Source organism: Protopterus annectens, chromosome 4.part0 (genome assembly GCF_019279795.1).
Source record: "Protopterus annectens isolate FY-2018-M chromosome 4.part0, PAN1.0, whole genome shotgun sequence".
Taxonomy (NCBI): Eukaryota; Metazoa; Chordata; order Ceratodontiformes; family Protopteridae; genus Protopterus; species Protopterus annectens.
The window spans coordinates 903907336-903933037 of NC_056733.1; the positions used below are offsets into that span (position 1 = coordinate 903907336).

The window sequence follows — 25702 nt, forward strand, 5'->3', positions numbered from 1 at the left end:
TTTCCGGGGTCCGTAGAGGCTCCACCTTTGTGGAGTGGGACCACTGTTGCTGTACGCCATTCTGTGGGCACATATCCTGTAGTGAGGCTGAGATTGTATAGCTGTTTTATTTGAGGGATTAGTTCCTCTTGGAGTTCATGTAGGACGCAACCTGGGACGCCATCTGGTCCCATGGAATCAGTGTTTTTTGCTTTGGAGAGGGCAGCCTTCACCTGAGCATCAGAGATGTTTGGGAGGCAGCCCTCTGCCGGGATAGATACTTGCTCTTTTGGGGGGGGGGAGAAGTTTGCACTGAACCTGTCTGCCAGGATATTGGCGATGTCTGTGGGTTCAGTGTATTTTTTGTCGTTTAGAATCAACTCAGAACAAGTCTGGGAGTTGCATCCCAGGTTCCTAACATAACTGAAAAAAGCCTTATGATTGTCTTTGGTGTCCTGTGCAATTTTTCTCTCGAAGCTGGCCTTGGAGAATTTTATGAGGGATCGTATGTTTTTTGCTAGTACTGATCAGAGATGCCTTCCCTATTAGGGATTTTGCTCTATCATGTAGTAGCTTCCTCCTTCTGTTGTACAGTTTATTTATGGCAGGGGTCCACCAGACTGGACGCCTGCATTTGGATGATTGGGTCTTGGTTTTGTTTGGGATAGCATGATCCATGCATTCCTGGAGATGTCCGTAGAATGCGTTTATATAGGATTCTGCAGTTTGGGCCGTAGTTTCCACTGGCCCTGGGGCCTTGAAGGATTCCACTTCGGTTTTGAGAAGTGAGAAGTTCAACAGGACCACAAAAGAATGAAGTAAAACAGAATATGGGATTCACAAATTCAGGAACAACCACTAGATGCCGAAGAAAACTGCAGAACCAACAGTGACCTGCTGTCGAAAGATGGAATGTTTTCAAATGCTCTCCTACAGATGGGCAAAAAAACAAATTGAGAACGCACACTCGACTTTCATCTCTGCGAGCCATAAGGTGTACTATACATAAGAGCCTTGAAACTTAAAAAAAGAGAGAGATTTTGTTCACAGTTACATGAAGTAAAGAATCTTTGCAGCACTTTGTACTTAAGAACAATTACTGTAAAGCACTGCTGCATTTCCAGGGGAACACAGATGGAAACAGGATAAACTGCATAGCATCTAATTAAGAACAAGTAAAGCATACACCACATTTTAACGGCACATAAAGGTAGCTGACAGACCCTCTATCTAGTACTACAGCCACAGCTGTAACTTGACGGGAGTGCTCACCTGCCAGTCGCTTCATGGTAAGCCAGTTCTAGCAGCTCGGCAGAAGTGTGTTCTGGACCCCTCTGACTATTCCCCTGCAGCTCCGCCATGTTCTGCCGTGTCTGATGATGAATCTGAATTGCTTCCCCAGATGGACCTGCCAAATGTAAAACATTTAAATCTGATGTGCTGAGGAAACTACACTATATGAACTACATATAAAAAAATCACCACATGTTTAGCAAGAGCTGTCATATACATTACAGCCTTTCAATCACAGATTTAGTCGGTATAGCAGATGATTTCAGAGGAAGAGTTTCTGCAACAGATCACCACTGGAATTTTTTTTTCTGAGATCATGACAACAAAAAGCCACATATAAACAAATAAAACACTAATTCAAGCTGTCCTAAAAAAAACTTCTTTGGAGAAGGAAAAATCTTAAAGATCTGCATAAGGTTTTAGGCCTTTAACTAAAAAAAAGAGTGATTTATCACAATGTTTAAGTTCTTTTGACTCTTATTGCCAAGGACAGGGGTACAAGCATTACCCAGGCTTCTCTATACCTGGGGTCCAATTCTGAAAGACTTGCTCGCAGTGTAAGTGATTTACTCTGGTATAAGCCTGCCATAATTCCAAATGACTTGTCTTAGTGTAAGTGACTTACTCTAGTATAAGCCTGCCCCAGCTCCAATTTGTCTCAGTGTAAATGACTGACTTGAGTGTATACTCCGGAGTAAGTCGCTTACACTCAGAGTAAGTCTTTTCAAATAGAGCCCCTTGTCAAGATACAGTTTAAGGGGGTACCATTTGGTCAAGTTAAGATTCCTGATGTCAAACCACAACTGCAGTTTTTCATATTAAATCACTTTTGGTGCGGTTTCTAAGTACACACTGGTACCAGTTGGTGCGGTTTCTAAGTACACAATGGTACCAGTTGGTGCGGGTTCCAAGTACACACTGGTACCAGTTGGTGCGGTTTCTAAGTACACACTGGTACCAGTTTCCTTTTGCTTATGAGTTTCTCTACTTCCTGCTCTTCTGTAACTTTGGATATGGCATGTATAAGCATCTGGGAGGGTGTTTGTGGAGGCTCTCCCCTAAAAAAAATGCTTACTTTTTTTTTTGTTCTTTGGGTTAAATCATTGTTAAATTCAAACTAGCAAGATATGTCCTCATCAAGATGCAGGTGAAACCACTATACAGTGGCTTGTACTTGAAGAGTGACGGCACACACCTGCTGAGAACGCAGGCCAAACATCTGCTCTTCCCTGTACACATTCATACAATAAGTACATGCGCACATAAAGAAAACCACAATATATCCACCTGACTTGATGGTAACAGCACCTGCTGAGAGAATGGAAGAACCATCCAAAGCAGGGAGGGTACAACTAATCATTGCAGATGGAGTCCTCACAGATCAGATAATATAGTGACTCCATAAAGTTGATACTGGTGGCCCTCTGAAGGCTTACTAGTAGTCAGAACCTTAAGTAGTACCCCAAAAATCTGTCTGCATGGCAGGAGCTTGAGAACTGCATTAGAAAGAAACAAGACTAAGGCAGCCAAATTCTAAATCACTAATGTGACAATGAAAGGCTGATCTAAGTGGTCATGTTTGGTGAAAGTGGCCAATGAGAAACAAGTGGTTGTGGTGGAGATGCTCAAGACAGACATTCTTGAATTAGCCATCCCAACAGTGGAATCACCTGTGACAGCAGCAACTACCAAAAGGTGGCCAGCCACCTGTTGCCAACTATAATGCAGTTAGTAATCCATGTAGAAAAGTTTAACTTATGTTCCAAGAAACCCTACCTGGAGACAAAGCAAAGGAGTTGAAAACCTGATCCATCTTCCTAAATTCATGCAAGCTTCTCAGGCAGTGTATAAGCTGCCTAAACAAATCATGGGTATGGAATACACTCCCCTGCCCTATCAAAAGCCTCTCCCTGAAAAGAGCACGTTAATGGCTAGACTGATTAAGGGAAAGTTCCAAAATAACCATCAGAAGGAAACGTTTCCCACCCCAACCAAGAGTATGTCTTTAATAACAGCACAAGTAGACAAAACAAATGAGTGAGGTCTAGTCTCAGAAACAACTTTTTTAAAATACCTTTACTGAATCATCACATTTAACGTATGTAAATAAGGAGAAATATAAGAAAACAAACCACAGTAACATTATTCATTATCTTCATACAGTAAAGAAAGGTTTTCAACATTTTTTTCACTTCAACATTATATAAAATCCTCAATTCATGCCTTCTCCTAAATCTTAATCCCCCTGATCATTACTCTCCATGTATTGTTCCCACAATTGCCATTTCTATATAATTTATTTTTATTTTCTAAAGATTCTACCTCTAGTTTTGTTATCTTCTGTAGAATACTCAATACTTCAAATTAGACTTGCATTAGATTTTGATTTCCATGTTCTAGTAATTCACTGTTTGGTCATCAAAAGCATTAAACTTAATAAGGCTTTACTATGTCCAGACAATCCAAGTCAAAAATATGTTCCCAAATTACCTCTCTCTTTTCCAATCAGACCGTTCAACATTTGATATCCACCTAAGGAAAACTCTCTGAAATCTGCTTGGGGTATAACATTCATAGTCGAACACTTCAATACAAAAAATACTAAGCCTTCTGGACTTTGTATGGTGTCCTTTCATTGTCCCTTTGTAAAACACCTTTCCATTCTTTTTTCCCAATTTTTTTCAAACCTTCTCTGATGGATTCTTATAGTTATCATGCAATATTTTATATGCCCAACTAATTAAGCCATTTTAATGTCAGCTTCTGCCCTACATAACTAAAAACTATCAGAGCGGGTCTTTCACTTAGCAATCCCCTGCCCTTCTCTCTTTGCCTACACTCTACTATGAACAGCTGGTTGGTAAGGAATAGTCTAACCTGTAGTCAAAACTTCTGCTTAGCCTTATCCCAATCTATAACCTTTCCCTCACTTAAGTACTTCCTAGTATCTTGATTCCTTTGTTAACTTCCCCTAGTAAATTCCAGCCCCCCCACCCCCACACTTTTGCAGTTATCCCTACTGGTAAAATATTCTTTCTCTGTTCTCAATAAAATTAAACTTAACAAGGTCTTGCTATCTCTAGGCAATTCAGCTCCTGTGTCCCAGCTCAAAAGAATAATTTCCTTAGTTACAGCCATTTGTTCCCTCAATATTTCTAAGCACGTACTCTCTAGGGAATTGTTACAATCTGCTAACTCATTACACTCCCAAAAAATGTTTCCAGTTATCTCGCTTCCCCATCACACCTCCAACATTTGCTGTCTACCAGAGGAAAAATTCTTTGAACTCTGCTAAAAGTGTAAAAATACCTATGCAAACAGTTAAAAGCAAAAGTCTTAAACTCCGGGACTTTCTCTAATACATGTGAGCCATACAGATGCCCTTCCATTGCTCATTTGTAAACTGCTTTTCCAGTCTATCTTCTCAATCTTTTCTGACATCTCCCGATTGATTTTTATAGGTATCATACAATATTTTATCTGCCCTACTAATTATCCCCCTTTTAACAACATCTTCTTTTCTAGACTTTACTATACACTCTACCAAAGTTGATCTTTCTTTCCTGCATCTCTTTCTCTTATTTATACCCTATTTGTACACTCCATTTTCATTTCATGCCACTCAATAGCTATCCCCGTTAAAGAAATTACTATATTTCCTAATAACCCAGACAAATTGCACTACCCATTCCTTAAATCCATCTCTTTTTAACAGATAAGCAGGAAACAGCACTGGTGTCTAATTTTTATTTCATTATCCTGAATTGTCTTACATTTTATCAGTGCAGAATCAGATAAAGTTATATGATGTGTTTCAAAGCTTTTAATTTGACGGACAACCCCTATATCACTAGCATATCTCCCAACCATACCGCATTACTCTGTTTTCACCGAGTTTTGGAGTGCAAATAATGGGGTGCTACGATTCCAGAGTGGCACCCCTTAATTTCCATTTTTTTTCCCAGGCTTTTTTTTTATTTTTTTCCCCTTCGCTTTTTGAGCTGATGTCATTGCATGCTCAGCTCCGCCAGCCAATCAGAACTGAGCTCAAGGGCTCACATGCACACATTTCCAGCTGGAATGAATCAGCAAGCAGGAAGGAAACAGTGTTTAGAGCACTTGGACTGCTGCAAACAGGGGTAGGGGACCTAACTCATTTTGGAGGTACTTTTGCTGCAAGGTATTTGAATCTGCGACTGCTGTTACTTACGCTACTGAACGGAGGTCTTTCACTGCAAGGTATTTGTATCTGAATCTGCGATTGCTGTTAGTTACGCTACTGAACGGAGTTCTTTCACTGCAAGGTATTTGTATCTGAATCTGGAATTGCTGTTAGTTACGCTAATGAACGGAGTTATTTCACTACTGCACGGTATTTGAATCTGCGAGAGAGAGAGAGAGAGAGAAAGAGAGAGATCATGCCCTGAATACACCTGGTGTCTAGAGGCACTCAGGCTCAAACCCTGCACCTTCGGTACAGGTAAAAAGAGCCTAAAGTCCCTAACCACCACTTGTGAATTTATGCCTCATATTTTTGTTCTGTTCAGGATTTTCATAGCAAATCACTGAATGATTGAATTCACTAAATAATGACAGGCATTTGAATTTCAGACTTCATATTCTTTAGAAAATAAATGGTAAAACAAAACATTTTATTCTAGCAATTTTCTAAGTTTATAAGATCAGTATTTGAAATGTGTCCCTATTTTGGGGCTGTATTCTCCCATTATTGGCTTTGTCCAGGTTTTTTGTGCAAAGACGTTGAGAGCTATGGTAAGAAATGAGAACTAAATTCTGTATTCCCTCATTATTGGCCTAGTCCAGTTTTTTTTTTGCTAAGAGGTTGAAAGCTATGTTGAGAAGTGAGAACTGAGTTCACTAAATGATAGCCATTTAAGTTTTAGTCTTCCTACCTTTTTTCAAGAAACTGCTAATTTAGCATAGTGGTATGCTGCTCTGACTGTAGTGTACAGGGTCCAAGGTTCAAGACTTGGTAGTGAAATGCATGGTGGTAACACAGCATTTTATTTTAGCAACTTTCCAAAATTATACAAGCAATGTTTAAAATGTGTCCCCAGTTTTTGGCCTTTTGTCCCCTCCCCCCCAAAGTAGACTTTTATGATGGAAATATTCTGAACTCGGAAGTTTTGTCATTACTGGTTCATGCATTTTGTTTCATTGCCTACTGGAAAAATGTTCAAACAATAAATTTAAAATATGCTCTAACTTAAGTCTAACAAGTGTGCTATACTATACAAATAATATAATTTAAAGTCAGGAAGGTGCATTAAAGAACACATGCATGTTTCTTGTTTTGTGTGCAAAGGGCCTATGATTTGAAAACAGCCCAAAGGTAATCTTTATCCACCACTGGCCAGATGCATTTTCTTTGATGCGGTGTGGGTTCCGATGCTGTTTCAATGAATGTGAGTTTCAAGGGAAGAGAAGTTTTAATGCCAAGTCTATTTTCATTGTGGGACAGTATTGCTTTGTTTAATAAAATCCAAATAATCATTGTAGAAGTAATGCAGCATGCACACACTAGTGTTTATGGTAAAATGGGCGAAATAGCCAGGTAATGGGACATTGGAATGGCTGCAGGGGGACTCTGGTGCCATATTTTGGTGGTCTGTTCTTCAGTTTGCATTTGAAAGTTGGTATCCCACAATTTCACTGGAGTGGGCAGGGTTGCGTAATTATGCATGCAAATTTTATGTTAATCAGCATACAGATTTGTACCTATTTTTCATGGGCCTTGTCCAGATTTTTGATGTTTCCAGGTTGAGAGGTATGATTACTAGGTGGGTTGCAAATTAGCTCACAGATAGAACCCACAGTGTGAAAGTAGTGGACTCCAAGTCAGACTGCCGACCAGTCATGAGTGGAGTCCCACAGGGATCGGTCCTGGGTCCTCTCCTGTTTGGCATCTACTTCTCAGAAGTCCAGGCCAACATGGAGGGACTCTGGCTTGACCCAGTTCGCAGACGACTGCAAGCTGGGAGCCCTTATTAACTCCCCAAGTGATGTAGACATCCTACAGAAAGGCCTCACTGAGATCAATGACTGATGTCGAAACCATGGTCTTAAGCTTAATGCCAAAAAATGCATTGTTATCCCCTTTGGGAAAAATCTCAGTTCTCACTAATTACCACATGGATGGGAGCCCACTGAACACTGAAGATGTTATAAGAGATCTGAGGCCACAGGTTGACAGCAACCTCTCCTTCGACCACCACATTGCCACTGTGGTCAAAAACTCCTTCTATGTAGCACATCTCATTACAAAGGGTTTTGCATCCAGGAAGAAAGAGGTCATCATCTCTCTCTACTCTTCCCTCATTAGGCCAATCATAGAGTATAACTCCCCATTTAGCATGTACCTCACTAGACACATGCAACAGCTGGAAATGCCACAAAAGTATCTCACGAAGAGGATCCTAGGCCTTAAACACATATCCTACATGGACAGACTCAAAAAACTCCAGCTATTATCTGTCTCATATCGTCTACTAAGAGGCGATCTCTGCTGAACTTACAAAGCCATGTCTGATCCAGCTCTGTTAGAAATGCTGCATCTAAAGAAATCCTAATCCCTCCGTACCACACGCTCCAGAGACCTCAACCTCATTACCAAAATCAACAGAACATGCTGGAGGAACAGGTTCATAACCCAGAGATTGCCCATGCTCTGAAATAGACTTCCCATACATGTGAAGCAGAGCACCTCACCGGGCCTCTTCAAGAGAGATCTTGATGAGTGGATGGGAAATAGAAAGTTCACCCTGGGGATCACCCCAATGGCTCTACTTGGTAGAGGCACTGGGAATTAATGTCGGGGGCATGATGCCAGGGCACTTCTATGGGCTAGGCTTGTAAAGGCCCCATGGCCATTAGCCTAGTACACACTATAAACAAGCTCCTGTGAAACATAAATTTGATCCAGTCTAACCCAGTTATTGTACAGTGGGGACTAATATGTAACTTCTGCCTGAGTTCCCACTACCCGATTTACATCTTCCATAACCAAACACTCTTATTTTTTCAGAAATCTACTTTCTGTTGTTACATTTTCCCTTCTATGTTCCCCAATAAATCCTTCATTACTGCAAATCAAGATCCAGTTCCCCAATTATAAGTAATATCCCATGCTGAAAGCGGAATACTTCTCCCAAACTTTTCTTAAGCTCTACAACAGCAATCTTTGATAGAATATAAATACATGCCAGCATAATCCTTCTCCCCTGCCAGTAGCCATTTACTACCACATATCTGCCATTATTGTCCTTTTTCCACTTCTATCACTACTGAAGCCCCATTAGCAATCAGTAATACTCCCCTTTTCCCTTGTCCTTGAAATTCTGTTGAGTGTTCAGCCTGAAATCATTTGTCAAATTCACATGTTCACTTCTATCCATGTGTGTCTCCTGCAACATTATCTGTACCCAAATTTCTTAAAATAATTCTATACTCTGTATTTTGTCTACATCTGAAAGACCATTTACATGCCACGAAAATATTGACATAGTAACCATTATGAAAGAAAGCTATTAGCCCCACCTATTATATATGACAGTTCTTTTGAATGTGTTTTTCCAGTATTTCGCTTATATGAACATACTAATGTTTGTCAGACTGATCTTTTAAACATTTGCTTTTTATCATCTCCATTTGAACCTAAGACATTTTTTTCAAAACTTTTTGCTTCAATGAAAAGATTAAAAAAAAAATACATTTTCAGACCTCCTGTCCTCTTTTAACCATGAACATACACAGTTCTATGTATATTTTTAACAAATGAGGTTTACCCCTCCAGATATGAGCAGTTGCCCCAAATCAAGTAAAAGATAGTACCTTGTTACAGTTTTCATAACAATTTAACACACACTGAAAATCGTCTTTGCAAAGTAGCGTTAGACACTTTGGAACTCAATGTACCACAAACAAGAGACAAATACCTGATAATCTTTGTGGATCAATTTTGTTCTGTCCAAATAAAATCTCAGGTATCTATGCACATCATAGTGTGCAGTCAACACTCTGATAGAATATCTGGGATAGAATACAGGCATGTTTATATATGGATTTAAATATGTTTCTATGGCCACTTCTGTCATGAAGAAAGTGTTCATTGGCAAGGACACTCTTTTCTTAAGAAAAAACAAGTAAGGTGGCTTTACACACAAGGCCTGCAACTCATATGCTTTTCTTGCCAAAGCAATGGCTACAAGAAAGCGATATTTTGAAGATATATACTTCAGAGATGAGCAAAGGAGACAGGTTATACAGATGATAAAGTTAGTTTTTTTTTTCAGAATAAAGTACAAATTCCAAGGTGAAAAATTACAAGAATGAATATCTTAATTAGGATGGGCACCTAAGAAAAAAGTACTGCAACCCTTCAAAGGAAGCCAGAGAACTGTGAAGCTCCTAATGAAAACTGGAAATGTCAGCATGTTGAACCGTGATAAATGAATAGCTGCAGTTAGTGGCAAAAAATATACACACTAACACTTTGCTGGTACAGGTACTGGAAAGAGTTCTAGTTCTTTGGCGGTATCCACAAAGGGGAACAGTACCCCACTGCATTCATGCATTTTCCTTGTGTTGGGACTCTGGGCATTAGTGACTCAAAGGAGAAACAGCAGTTGAGTAGTCATGCTGTTAGATAACAGAAGTGTAAGTCTGGGTAAGGCTTTCCAAATGAGTGAGTCAACAAGGTTTCAAAGAACCTCACTTTGTAGAAAATCTTCCAGTTGAGGCCAATGCATATGGAACCACACTTATCATGGCCAGAAAAGAGGTACAGGAATAACTATGTACTCATGCCTGGCTTTCTGAAATGAAGTTCAAAATAAGGGAAATTAGGAGAAAAGTTTACAGACATCCTAAAGGCAGTTCTCTAGATTATGTTATCCCTAGGCCATCCCCCAGAGTGGGGATTAGGAAGTGGAAGATGCTAAAGGTAGCACTGGTTGAGGATGCAAAGTTCACAACAACATTTCCTCCAGTGATGGTAGAGTCAATGCATAGAAGCTGAGGAACCACTTGTGTGACATCAGTAACAGTGTATGAGCCTGTGCACTACAAGTGGCCTTCTACAGGAAAATGATGTGTCATCAGGAAACTGACTGGGTGACACAGCCCATTCCCACAGTCTCAACACTGTTCCACCTTGCTTGTTTATACACCACAATACAGGAGAAGTTGAGCTGTTTCTGTCCTCTCAGGATGGCTGAAAATCTTCCACTTAGTCACTCTCCCCCTGCCTGGTCCCTCTGGGTCCTGTGCCTGTAGTCAAACATGGGTCGTGTGCCACAGAGTCAGGTCTTCACCCATCTATGCCAAAGGGTCAGGCATTCTGGGCATCATTTTGAGGTAAGAAATTGCTGAGAGTGAAGCAGCTGTGTCACTGCCAGATGAGTAAAATATTTAAGTGGATACAGGTCTTTCAGAATTCAGCATCCAGACTGCATCGTGCGTCATGGGAAAGTGAGCCTGTGATGACTACAGCTGGGACTTTGCAGTGATCACCACAATTCCTCAGGATTGGAATAGATGGAGAAGAGATTTGTGTGCAGTTACTAACTTCTCTAGTGTCAGTATGGCCAGGAGACAGTCATCCAGCTAGGTGTTGTCCTCACCTTTGCAACCTCCAGTTCACTCCAAACAGAGACAAGTATTTGGAAAACACCATGGGAGCGGAGTAAACACTGAATGGAAGAGTCAGGAAGTGATTAAGACTTGCTCTAAACTGCAAATACAGTCATAGATATCCTGGAGATCCAAAGAGCACATCCACTGCCCTGCTGACAGAGGAGGACAGAGTGCACAATGACCATTCAGAACTTTTCTTTATGGACAATTTGTTGAGAAAACGTAGTTACAGTATCAACTGATGCACAAAATAAAAAGTTGTCTTATAGCAAAAAAGAAACAACCACCAGTATATCCAACAAATTTAATAAAACTCTGACGTCTCGGCCAAAGCCTTCATGGAGTAGTTACAGTATCACCCTGACGTATTTTGTTTTTTTGAGATCTACTAAGAATATGAAGAAACACCCGGATCCACTCTGGCCTGGTAAGATATCTTGAATGGCTTCTTTCTGAGCAAGGTTTAAGACCTCGTTTTTGCCAGTTTCTTGATGTGGGGAGATGACTGGTAGAGGAAGATAGCGCGGCTCAAATGGGGTGTGGAGGAGAATGGCAGCTGCTGGATATTACATTCCGAATCCACTTGTCCTTCATAATGGCTAACCGCACAAGAAGGATGAGGGACAACTGACTCATGAGTGCCTCCAGAGTGGAAGAGTTAGACAAGTCTCTAGGGATTAGACTGCCAGGTCCAATGGAAAGACTGTAGCATACTTGGTTTTACTGACACTTTCTACCATTTGGTCAGCACACATTTTACAAGTTGTCGCTATCACAACGGTTCCTCCCAGACATTCAATTTCCCTGATGCTGTAGGTCACAATGGTTGCATAAACTGCATGGTATTTCTGTATCCTAGAAGGCCTACTGAGGAATCAAACTTCACTCCAACAGCAAAAAGAGTTTTACTTATTTTTTTCTCATTATTCGCCAGTTTTCACTTAACCCTGCATCTAAAGTGGAATGTGTCCTTTAAAAGTGGTGTTAAGAAATGAAGCCTTAAAATTTTCAGTGAAGTCAGACTCAACCAGGCAGGTTAGCAGACAACTACACAGTTGCCTGTTGGCTTCACACTGCACCATTCTCAGGACTGTGACCAAGATACATGGTGAGATCAGACACGGAAGAAATGGTCACTTCCTTTGGAAACAATTTAGTTTTTAGTCAGTCATTTGGCAACTTTTGCACCTACTGGAGCATTTCATCTTCAGACTCTCACTTCAATCTCACAATTTAATACCCTAATATAAAAGGTTGAGGATGCTCAAACTTGGTACCCAAAATTAACATCCTGTACTTCTTACATAGATAAAATCTCTTTAGATAAATTTCTTAGATAAAATTATCTAATCTAACTCACCTGCTAAGTCTCATATTGTACTCTTGTGTATATACATTCTGGATGATATTTTAAGCAAATGTTTCTTTTTATCGCATAATTCTGTATATGTTTTCATTAACTTGTTAAGTAGTAGTTAGTGGAGCTTTTCTCCTCGGGCCTCCACTGAAAATGGACATGTATCCAGTTGGACTAGCCCGGTTAACAAATGTAAAATAAAATAAATAAATAAAATAAATTATGAGGGAGATGGGGCTCACGGCTCTAAAGAGAACCAGCTTTCCTGAAGGTTGCAGAATCACCATTCACTGAAGTCTGAACCAACAATTCCAATCCTTGGGAGGCCAGAAGACCTTGTGTGGTCTTCTCTGAGATTAATGCTATAACACCAGTCTCTCTCTTGACCTCCCTGACTATATGACTGACCACAATGCCAGCAAGAATCACCACCCAAGAGGATGGTGAGGAGACAAGAATGCCTCACGCAGGATATTTTGCAGAGATGAAGAAAGGTCTGTAGGTCAGCTGCTTTTCAGCCCCTCCTTATATCTGGCATCCTCTCAAACATGAGGTTGTTTTGGAGGAGCTCTTCATCTCCACTGTTTGTCCTATACAGGGAACTCTGATGGGGAGTCTACATATTTTCTTACTTGTACACTTCTTCCCCTGCCTTGTGGCCAAGGTTCTGAGGGGGGGAGGGTCAAAGAGACAGAAGAAAAAATGAGACTAGTCACACCATAATGATCTTGCTGGTAGCTCTCAAAGCCTCTTACCCATGGCTAGGAAGACTGAGAAGTGAAAGGAGCAGGTAAATGACAATCTTTGGCTGGGATAGTCTCAAATGCAGGCACCAAGAGCTGCATTTGCAGAACCACCTGTAATATTGACATGGAAGCTGATGCCAAAGCAAATACTGAGGACTTTGAGCTGATGACAAGGAGGCAGACAGTCTCAGAGTAGCATCCAAAGGCACAGACACTAACACCAACAATGACAACTGGTCCTGACTGCCAACTGAGAATGATACAATGATAACTGTAGGGGTCAAAACCAGCACCAAGATCTTATAGCTTAAATGCATGAAAAAAAGAGGCATCAGACATTCATAATGGTGCAGTATCAGCAGCGATACCAAACCAGATTCCTTGGCTCACAAACCAGGGGTTAGGAAGATACACAACACAACAGCACAAGCACAGACACCAACATCATTAATGGAAAAGTCAGTGTAGAAGACATTGATGTAAAGATTGTGGTCCCATAAATGAAACCACCTCCAATGTCATTACTACTGTAAAACTCAGGACTGACAGTGCACATAGGGGTTGTGAAACCATCACATCAGTACCAGTGTTAAGACAGGAAATGGGGAAGAGATATCAGTTAAGGAGGGCAAAGTAGTGCCCTTACCCACCCTAGCATTAGAAAAGGGAAGTGCGAAGACCCAGCTTATTCTGCACTTTAAAAAAGCCCCTATCACCATGTTGTAGTTTAAATCATCTTGAAAAGAATAATGCTAAAAGTTGTGGACCACATGGGAAGATCTGCAGGACTGTGATGTAGAAGGCAAACATCATCCAAGCTTTGCTTCAGACAAAGAGAAGATACTGTCTTGCCTCAAAATTCTAGGTCAGTCGGTCATCCACTGTAACAAATGAAATTTAAGACCATCACTAGAAAGACCATGGGTAGAAGTATCATCTACTGCCTCTCTAAAGTACTAGGAGAAGAATCAGTGGAAAAGAGGGATCTCGCACCCTCTTTCTTGGATTTATGATATCTGCCCTTGTTCTTACTCCTGTTCTTTTTAGCAGAGCCAACACCTTTAAATCCCAAAGTCACAAATTCTTGAGGAGTAGTCAAGGAAGAAGCTTTCTCTGTGGCTGCAGTGTTAATACCTCAAAGCTATGGCTAGGTCATTCAGGGCTTTGTACAGTGCCCCTAACTGCCCCCCCCCCAAAAAAAAAGAAAAGAAAGAATGAAAAAATCTTCAACCAAAGTTGAGAAATGTGAATTATCTTTTACAATAATACAGAAAGGCAGCAAAGCTAAGGAGCAAATAAAACAATCTTCACAGCTCTTCCATTTGCTTTGTTCACACACTGTTATCACTTTCATTAAAACTCCTGCTACTTCTAAGCAGAGTGCCTCTTTGCCTGAAACTGAAGACAGTCTGTGAACATAGCAAAAGCACTAATATGTGAAAACATTTTAGGTCCTTGCAGTCTTCATACACTGACTGCCATTTACGCATGCTAAAAGCCAGGAATGCACCCCCATGGTGACTCAAACACATAGCAAAAAACTGCTTACACTTTCAGACAGGGAGCAATCAGCACCCTAAGAAAACCACTGATCTGATCCTCAAGCATATGTCCACAAATTTACTTCAGGATTGGTCAGTATGGCCCTTCAAGAGAAAAGAAGTGCTGTTCGAGGAAGGATATAGCCAAATCTGGAATGGCCATGAAACTCAGTGGCCTTGGAATATATATATGAATCTAATCCATCATGAGAGCTCTTTCCGCAAGCAAAGTCGGATATGAACAGTAAGCTCTAGAGAACGGGTGAACTGACACCAACTGTTTCTAGGATATTACTGTCGCTTTCTCATGTGCAGTCTTGTTAGAGGGACCATCAGTATGCAGGAGTCCAAGTGCCTCAAAACTGTCAAGAAATTCCTTGCAGTGATGGTGTTCTGCTCCAAGACTGTCTGGAGGTACTGGAATAATGACAGCACTTTTTTGGAGAACAAACGGCCTTCTGTTAAATTGTCTTCATTAACGTCCGTAGGAACTGCACATCTCTCTAGAGTCAGATGGGACATTGGCAGGCTTAGAAATGGGCCAAGGTTTTTCAATCAGGGTAGAACAATCCATACAGCTTTTTATTTCTTCTAGAGAAGCTGCCTGAACATGTCAATCATCTCGATCAGAGGAAACATGAAAATTCTTAGTCCTGCAATAAGCAATTACTGTAGCCAGACATAAGGTAATGGGCAAGGATGTGACCTGGTAATGAGGTTCCTCAGCTTTGAATTTTAGAAATTTTCTGTGCTGATTTAAATGGAGCCGATCTGCATGTGGCATCCTTTGCAGAGGTCCACAGAGTTTGTTGGAATCCAAGCCATTACAAGAAATTACGTTTATTGTGAGTTTGATCTGCACTTTCTCAACTGTATTTCATTGTTTTCCTGCATTCATTTGTGCCTTTTTGATTGTTTTTACTGTTTGTATCTGCTTCATTATCTGCACTTGTTTTCCACTGAAATATTGCTTAGTTAGCATAGACTAGATCCAGACTTGTGGAATCTAACCTATTTTTCATAAACCTGAACTCAAATCCAGCCATCTTACATTAAGAGGCTCCCCTGCACCCTCGTGGCAGAAGAGTGTGGATATAAGCCTTGTCTGAGCTGGGGATTGCTGGAGGAAGGATCATTGTGTGATTTCCTATTGGCAGGCTGGTTTAAAACAGTGTCATTTTGCATCTATACACATATACACACATTATATATATATATATATATATATATATACACACACACACACACACACATATATATATATATATATATATATATATATATATATATATACACACACATATATATATATATATATATATATATATACATACACTCATATATATATATATATATATATATATATATATACACACACACACACACATATATATATATATATATATATACACACACACACACACATATATATATATATATATATATATACACACACACATATATATATATATATATATATATATATATACACACACACACACACACACACACATATATATATATATATATATATATATATATACACACACACACACACACACACATATATATATATATATATATATATATATATATATATATACACACACACACATATATACATATATATATATATATATATGTATATATATAAGCCATGCATTTGACAAAGCTGCGTACGGCTCAATGGGGATTAGCGGTATACATGCAAACACTCATCTTTTCCCTGGAGAGCAGTTAGTGAAAGCCTCACAGGTTCCCTGCTGCTCTGAGGGCAACTCACTTGAGCAGTGAGCAGCATCACCCCACTTTACATCCCTGATCTTCTACAGAACAAGTCCCCTTGTTAATCCCTACAGCAACAGCTGATCTAAGTTGGCCTCTCACAAATTAATACTCAAGAATGAACTGCTACTATGGACAGTCAGTTTCCCAACATTTCTCCAGCCAGCCTGATTGACATGGCCATCTTGAGGGAATGTACAATTGTCTCATGCATACTAACAATCACTTGCTTCTAAAGCAAACAAATACTGTATATGAGAGATCTTTCTTTAATTGAAGACACTTTTTAAAAACTTATACAAATAAAAATAAAAATACGGCAATTCAGGTTGAGCGCTTTCATCTACAATTTAATTTAATTTACAAATACTAATTTAATAGGTGGGGGCACCTCAAAATGTGGGAGGTGCAACCAGTGTAGGTACATTATTACGGCCAAGAATATTACATTAGAGAATATAAGTAGGACAACTCTTCAATTTAGTAAAGGGAATTGTAGGACAACTCAGGTCATATACTTAGCTAAATGTAACACATGTCCATGTTATTATGTGGGAATGACTACTAGGTGTCTAAGAAATAGGATTTACGAACATCTTTATAAAATAAAAAGACAGGATGAGAATAATGCTCTTTGGAGACATTGTAAAAGTAATAGTGACTGTAATTCTTTTAAATTTGGTATTTTGGAACACATTAAGTCAAACCCAAGAGGGGGGAATATTAAATTGCGGTTGTTGGAGAAAGAAGCCCGATGGCAAATTAAATTAAATGCCTCAGTAATGCCAGGGCTTAATGAAACTATATCAGTTAAACCAATGTTGGAGAATAACAGATAGAACAGTCATTTACTAAGATGCCAGTTTAGTTAATAGTTATTAACAGGGGTTAGTTTATTGTTCAGATGTTGTTTACTTCAGAACATACACATGGGGTTTCATGTATTGTATTATTTTTGTTATATTATTTTTGTTATATGAATACAATGGATTTTTCAGATATTGTTATATATGATATATATGGTATAGTTAGCATAATTGTTTTTATTTTTATCATTATTCATTACAAAGCCTACTGTATTGTGGTGCTTAACAGTCATATCATGTGGAATTTTTTAAAAAAGCATTTTTTAAAAAAACATTTTTATATATATAAAAAAATGTTGTTAGTAAGGGTTAATTTTAGAGACATATATTCAGGATGATGACATATATTTCGTTAAAATTATTTGTATTTTTATGGGGGAACTAGGCACAGTGCACTTTAAATCCTAATTAATGTATTGTTAATGAAGGTGAGTCACTGATTGGGGAACACGTATATTAGTGAAGTATGGCAGTTGAAAAATGTTCTGATGAAATCTACTGTTGTAGATGAAAGCGCTCAACCTGAATTGCCGTATTTTTATTTTTATTTGTATAAGTTTTTAAAAAGTGTCTTCAATTAAAGAAAGAATTCTATTCAACTTGTGCCTGTGCTTCGCATCTAGACTGGGACTGTTGTTACACCCTGGGGTGTAGTTGTGTTTTCTTGTCGGACTGACCGGTCATTGTTCATCAATTTCTGTATATGAGAGATGTAAGTATACCAATGAAACTAGAATCAGTCCTTTCACATAACAAACAAGACATCAACAGGTTTGTCAGCGCACACACCTCTCCTCTCATACAAAATAAAGACAAGACACAAACTCAGATAGACAGAGGTACTCACTAAGACCCTACCAAAAGACCAGAGACCTCCCAAGTGCAAACAACCCCCACACACAGGTATATGAACAGAATCCACCACTACACATAACACACATCAGGGTCTCAACAATTAACCCCCAAAGGCAAAACTCCTCAAAACAAATGTCCTGGTCATAGGCGAATAAATAGTGAGACACACGGATGTCCCCTTCACCAGGCTGGACAAAGAAAAGGTCATGGTCAGCTGCCTGCCAGGTGCCAGGATCTGTCAAATCATGCACACACTCAAGTCACCCAACAACCTCCATTATGACTCTGTCAGTCATAGTATATGTTGGAGTAAATGACACACCTCTCTGGACTACATGACGAGAGACATGACTGAACTCTCAAGATTGTGTCCCAGGCAGATATGTCCCTAGCCCTAAGCAGTATTCTACCTTCACCTAGGTGAGACCACAATACAGACAAAAAAAATGATCAATTTCAATAGCTGGTTTAGCTTCTGGTGTCACTCCAGGGGGATCCACTACCTGTCAGGCTGGGAAAACATGGTGGACAGACCACACTGCTTTGCAAGAGATGGCTTTCACCTGTCTCCTCAAGGCTTTTGGATACTGTCAAAGATGCCTGCCTCCCCCAAAGTGCCTTGTTTAGGCAATATCAAAACTATAAAACTTCCAATGTAAAGAAACCCACTAGCAAAAAAACTCAAGCTCCTGCTGCTTAATGATAGGAGCCTAAACAGTAAACTGCACTCTCTGGAAAAACTCCTCGGCTTGGAAGACGCTGATGTCTGTGCAGTCACTCAGACTTGGATCAAGGCAGCAGAGGGCACCCCTGCGGTACAAGGCTACACTGCCTTTCACAAATTCAGACCCCAAAACGAGTGTGAAAGAACCAAAGGTGGAGGTGTGTCCATCTTCATTAAATCCAAATACACCTCCAGACTGGTAAACAGTACAACTCTCTTCAGCTACTCCATAACCAAATAACTACAGCTAAAATACCCTACCATATCACTGCTAGTTACAGGTCCCTCACCATAAACCAGAAGCACACCACCTACCTGGACTTGTTACAGTCACGCAGTATACAGCCAAATACCTTGGTCATGGGAGATTTTAACTATCATTTCTTCAACTGGGCAACTTACATGAGTACAAACACGATCACGCTGAGGTTCCTGGACGTTGTTAATTCACGTTCCCTGACTTACACGAGTACAAGCACGATCATGCTGAGGTTCCTGGGCATTGTTAATTCACGTTCCCTGACTTACACGAGTACAAACACGATCATGCTGAGGTTCCTGGGCGTTGTTAATTCACGTTCCCTGACTTATACGAGTACAAACACGATCACGCTGAGGTTCCTGGACGTTGTTAATTCAGGTTCCCTGACTTACACGAGTACAAACACGATCACACTGAGGTTCCTGAATGTTGTTAATTCATGTTCCCTGACTTATACGAGTACAAACACGCTGAGGTTCCTGGGCATTAATTCACATTCCCTGACTTACACAAGTACAAACATGATCACGCTGAGGTTCCTGGACATTGTTAATTCCCTGGAACAGCTGGTCTGTATTCCCCCCAAGAGGCTCAAATGCCTAGACCTACTGTTCACCAACACTGGGAGTCACTGCACTACCCGCTGTGTGTGTTGCCCTCCCTGGTAAGGTCAGACCATAAATCTGTCTCATATGAAGTACAGATCAGACATGACTTCCCCACAGGAACAAAAAAACTGAAAAATTTCTCCAAATCAAACTACACAAGTGATGACACAAAACGTTTCAAAGCCTCTGCTAACACAACCAACAATAACTCCTATGTAGAGGAGTATACAAATGCCCTATATTGACACTTAAACAAATGTATTAACTCGGCTGTACCTGACAGGACCAAACCCAGGACCACCTGAAAAAACAAGTCACCCTGTGTGGACTGTAAGTATTGCAGTTTGTTTGCCAGGATAGTCCAATTGGGCCACAAAGAGCCAGTTTTCAATGGAGTCCTGGGGAGAAAAGCTCCAGAAAAATAAAATACATAGTACTCATTGCACATTTACATTACATATTATCTCATAGGAATACAAAGTAAATATACTAAGAAAAGGTTAACAATGATAGAATACATCAGTATAGTTTGTAAAACAGCAACAAAAAACATTTTTTTTTACACAAAAGTAGCAGCATAGGGTAACTGTTAAGCAGTTGGTCAAATAGTTCAATAGAGTTGAGGAATTATAGGAGGTAGTGATAGTGTATTTAATTCTAGGAGAGTAGGAAGTGGTATTAGAAGGATTAGGTAGGATGCGAACAGGAGCGCTTCCATTGTGAAGTTAGGTGTGAGTGTGTGAGTGTAGCAAGGTTTTAAATGAGGAGAGACTGCTGATGATGCGGATAGGAGATGGTAGAGAATTCCAGACGCGTGCAAGAGAGAAAGACATACAAGCTATATAACAAAAGAAAGAACAAAATGGAACTTACTCAACAGAGGAAGAATACCTTCCAAATCTTTAACAAGCAAATCAGAAATCTTGTAAAGTCCTCGAAGGGTAGTTATGAGACTAAATTAGTATTCCTAGCTATAGACAATCATAAGGCATTCTTTAGCTATATCCGAATCTAAAAGGGACTGCCCAGCTGTGTGCCAAACTTCTAAGAGACAGTACCACTCACTGACAGATCTGGCAATAATTTCACCCCCCCTGTCCCCACCAGCCATACCCCAAAGCATTCCTGACACCAGTTCTCTACCAAGTATCTCCAAAGAACAGGTCATAAAAGCGCTCTCAAGGCCAGAAACATGAACTCTACAGGACCAGATAACATCCCAAGCTGCTTACTAAACAATCTAAAGCAAGATCTAGTGGAACAAAATGGAACTCTCTTTAACCACAGCCTGAGCACTGGTTTTGTTCCAGCAGAGTGGAGAACAGCAACAGTAATCCCCTTGCACAAAGGGGGATCCATCAACTAACCTGGGGAACTATCAACCCATAAGCCTAACCAGCCTTACCTGCAAAGCCATGGAAAGAACCATCATGGACCTAATCAACAAGAACATAGACAACCTTCAAACTCTTGACCCGATCCAGTCTGGTTTCATCAGGGATAGATCTTGCTTATAAAACTTGGTGGCCTTCTTTAAGAATGTCAACAAAGCCTTGGATGAGGGCAAAGCAGAACATACCACTTATCTCGATTTGGCCAAGGGTTTTGACACAATTCTCCGCTCAGGAATCATTGAGAAACTCTCCAAGCTGGGGATTAATCCTACATGAGTAGCCAACTGGCTCACCGATAGAATGCACACCAACTCCATCAGTAAACCAGTTACCAGTGGGGTAACACAAGGATGTGTGCTGTTCCCTCTACATCCTTGTGTGCTGTTCTCTCTACAGTGCAGATGACAGTAGATGGCCTGTGGCCTGTCAGACATGCAGATGACTACAAACTGGGCACAATCACAGAGTCCCCCAGTGATGTTAGCATATTACAGAAAGGGCCTGATGCAGACAAATGATTGGTGCCAAAGTCATGGACTAAATTAGGGTACATGGATTTATTTACATGGCTAGGCTTGGGCCATTATCCTAGTAACCACCTATGAACCTATCCACATTAGAAATGGGGAGATATACGTTCTTTAGATCTAAATGATGACTAGAAGTGCTGAAGGGAAAACAAAAGACAGAAGGAGCTGAAGTGGAAGCATTCTGAATGTTGGCACTTTTACGACTTTGGTTAACTGTGGAAGGCCTGGAAGAGAGCTCTGGCTGTCTTCTTTTTTCTTGGAAAGAGAAAAAGGTTTTAAAAATTGTGTACTTTTCTACTCTTTTGGTACTCAGTCTCAATAGCATATTGAGCTATAAGGTCCCCTAGCAAAGAGGGGACCATGTGAAATTGTTCCTTTACAGCTTTGGCAATTCTTACAAGTTTGTGTCTGATTACAAACTGGAGCTTGTAATCCTGTTTGACAATATCAAGGACCTACTAGTTCGAGACAAAAACTTCCCATTTCTTCACAAAAGACCATGCCCCCCCCACACACATTTTTATGGGAGAACTGGTTAGAGAGGGGATGTGAGGTTGGAAGACTGGGGTGTTTTGTTTTAAGAGGAAGTGATTAGCTTGACTGAGTCATGGCACTTTGTCTCAGACTGATCCTTCTGCTGTCACGGCACTTTGTCTCAGAATGATCCTTCTGCTGTCACGGCACTTTGTCTCAGAATGATCCTTCTGCTGTCATGGCACTTTGTCTCAGAATGATCCTTCTGCTCTGCTTCCCATTATTTTCCTTAGTCGACTCTGATTCCCTTGTGAAATTGCCTTTTTCATGCTTGGAGGAAAGAGGTCAACTTTCCATTCCTTGGTAGAGTAGTTTCTGCTACAGTTAGTATCCTGAGAATGAATGAGCTGTTTTATGGGCTGCACAGTTTCTCCTCCAGCCTTTTAAATGCCTTTTCTGATGAGGGTCAGATGAGATCTTCGTCCAATGGTGCATTTAGAACTGCCAGCTTCAAAGAGGTCTGGCAAAGGCTGGGTTCTCACACAAGCACATTTCTGAATCACCGACCCAGTAGCTGCTAGCTAGAGTAACACTGTATGGACTGCTTTGGAAGCTTAGGTACACAGGTTCCACAGTACAAGCATTGACCTGGTACACAGGTTCCACAGTACAAGCATTGATCTGGTACACAGGTTCCACAGTATAAGCATTGACCTGGTACACAGGCTCCACAGTATAAGCATTGACCTGGTACACAGGCTCCACAGTACAAGCGCTGACCTGGTACAAAGGTTTCACAGTACAAGCGCTGACCTGGTACAAAGGTTCCACAGTACAAGCACTGACCTGGTACACAGGTTCTACAGTACAAGCACTGACCTGGTACACAGGTTCCACAGTACAAGCACTGACCTGGTACACAGGTTCCACAGTACAAGCACTGACCTGGTTCACAGGTTCCACAGTACAAGCATTCACCTGGTACACAGGTTCCACAGTACAAGCATTCACCTGGTACACAGGTTTCACAGTACAAGCATTCACCTGGTACACAGGTTCCACAGTACAAGCACTGACCTAGTACACAGGTTCCACAGTACAAGCACCGACCTGGTACACAGGTTCCACAGTACAAGCATTGACCTGGTACACAGGTTCCATAGCACAAGCGCTGACCTGGTACACAGGTTCCACAGTACAAGCGCTGACCTGGTACAAAGGTTCCACAGTACAAGCACTGACCTGGTACACAGGTTCTACAGTACAAGCACTGACCTGGTACACAGGTTCCACAGTACAAGCACTGACCTGGTACACAGGTTCTACAGTACAAGCACTGACCTGGTTCACAGGTTCCACAGTACAAGCATTCACCTGGTACACAGGTTCCACAGTACAAGCATTCACCTGGTACACAGGTTTCACAGTACAAGCATTCACCTGGTACACAGGTTCCACAGTACAAGCACTGACCTAGTACACAGGTTCCACAGTACAAGCACCGACCTGGTACACAGGTTCCACAGTACAAGCATTGATCTGGTACACAGGGTCCACAGTGCAAGCATTGATCTGGTACACAGGGTCCGCAGTACAAGCATTGATCTGGTACACAGGGTCCACAGTACAAGCATTGACATGGTACACAGGTTCCACAGTACAAGCATTCATCTAGTACACAGGTTCCACAGTACAAGCATTCACCTGGTACACAGGTTCCACAGTACAAGCATTCACCTGGTACACAGGTTCCACAGTACAAGCACTGACCTGGTACACAGGTTCCACAGTACAAGCACTGACCTTTTCAGGTCCTTTTGTCCTTGACCTCTTCAGCTTTACACTCCAGTTGCTCTTCAGCTTTAAACTCCAGCTGACCTAGCACAGACTCTTAAAACCTCAGCATGAGAGTCTGGCAGTTAAGGGTCCTAAAAGCCAGGGTAGCAGAGGTGTAAGTCTTCTACTCAAAGTGGTCAAGCAGCCTGCTCTCCCCGTCATTGAGAACAAGGTTCCGGGATGGAGGCAGAGAGTTTCTCTTGCTGAAATCCAGAGATCCCATAGCTGGATTCACTAAGGTCTTCTTGTATGAGAGCCTGCAGGAATCCAAGACCCCATTAAATCAGTAACACTTCCTAGGAATGGGGGGGGCATCTGTTTCCATTTGGTGCACAGGTTAATGAATATTCCAGTGCTTCTAAGACTGGATGTCAGCAAATGGCCTAGGCTCAGGAGGACACATGACATTGTGTACCTTAAACTGGGCCTGCGAGCACTCCTGTTCCTCAATCATCTGAGGAAGGTTGTCCCCAAATTAGACATTCTCTGCATTAGAAGCACCGGATACTGTGTTCACAGAGTCATAGGTTCATAGATTAGTACTAGGCTAACTGCCCTTGTGAGCCATTTTAAGCCTAGCCAATTATCCCTTGTGAGACTCAAACCTTGCACCTTGTGTTTGTAAGGCAAACACCTTAACCATTAGGCCCACCCTCCCAACCTCCATAAATTAGTACTAAGCTAACTGCCATTGTGAGCCATTTTAAGCCTAGCCAATTATACCTTGTGAGATTCAAACCCTGCATCTGTTGTTTGTAAGGCAAACATCTTAACCATTAGGCCACCCTCCCAACCCTCAAAAACTTTATCAGTCTCGAACCCGGGACCTTGGACTCACCAGTCTGCATGAAGTACCACTATACCAAGGCAGATTAAACATCTGGTTCTTATATGTCAGCTCATCTTCCTCTGAATCCAGCATGTGCAAATCCTACCCCGGTATTGGTTAAGTCATCATTTTAAAAGGAGCCCCTAACACTATAGGAATTTCCAAAGCAGGCTGCTTGGATTTCCAACTCTTTGTGAAATCTTGCTCCAGTTGTAAAAGGTCCTGTGATGTAACCTGGGTAGTAGAAACAAGAGGAACTGCCTTGCTTAGGTTAAGGTAAGACAGAGGGTGTCTGTTTTAGTTTGAATTTCTTGGAACTCTGGCTGCCCAGAGGCAGCTGCCTTGAAGACCTTGGTTCACAAGTGGATGGTGATGCCTCTTTTTAGTTTCTACCAACCTTCTCATGCCTACTGTCTGGACATCACCTTCACCTGCATTGATATCTGTATGGGTGTCAGCTCCATAGGCCCACAATGCAGACCTGGCCCACTAGGACTTACCAGTGTCCGATAGTATGAGGGCCCCCAAACGTGTCATGTCAGAGGCTTCAGCAAGGACTGAGTTTAGACGCTGCAAACATATCTCTCTAATCTTGACTGCATCAAATCTCAATCTTCTTGAATTCTGAAAGGCTATGACTGCTTTCTCTTACCCCATGGGCACTTCCTTCAAGTGCTTATATTTTGATTTGCGTCTATCAGAATCCTCGGTCAATGCCGTGAAGAAGTGGTACCAATTGTGTACCTTCCTTGGAGCTACATGTTCCCAGAGAGATACCTCAGTATAACAAATCATCCTTGACTTGACTCTATCATAGTTAAGACAACTGTCCATGTTGTGCTCTCGGGCTAGATAAAACAAGTAAGACTGAGCATCCTTGTTTGGGATTTGTTCTCACACTCAAAGTGTTACTGTTTTCAAGGTCACTATTACTCACTGATAAAGGCCAAAAGACACAAAAAATAATCC

The 25702-nt window shown here is 41.0% G+C and overlaps 1 protein-coding gene across 1 annotated transcript in view; it reads right to left on the bottom strand.

Moving 5' to 3' along the window:
- The window catches only part of DEPDC5 (DEP domain containing 5, GATOR1 subcomplex subunit), a 2513958-nt gene that overhangs the window by 1330988 nt on the left and 1157268 nt on the right, over window positions 1-25702 (bottom strand). The window contains exon 23 of the mRNA XM_044068865.1: window positions 1252-1387. Coding sequence (XP_043924800.1) covers window positions 1252-1387 — 136 coding nt within the window. The remainder of the gene's footprint in view (window positions 1-1251; window positions 1388-25702) is intronic.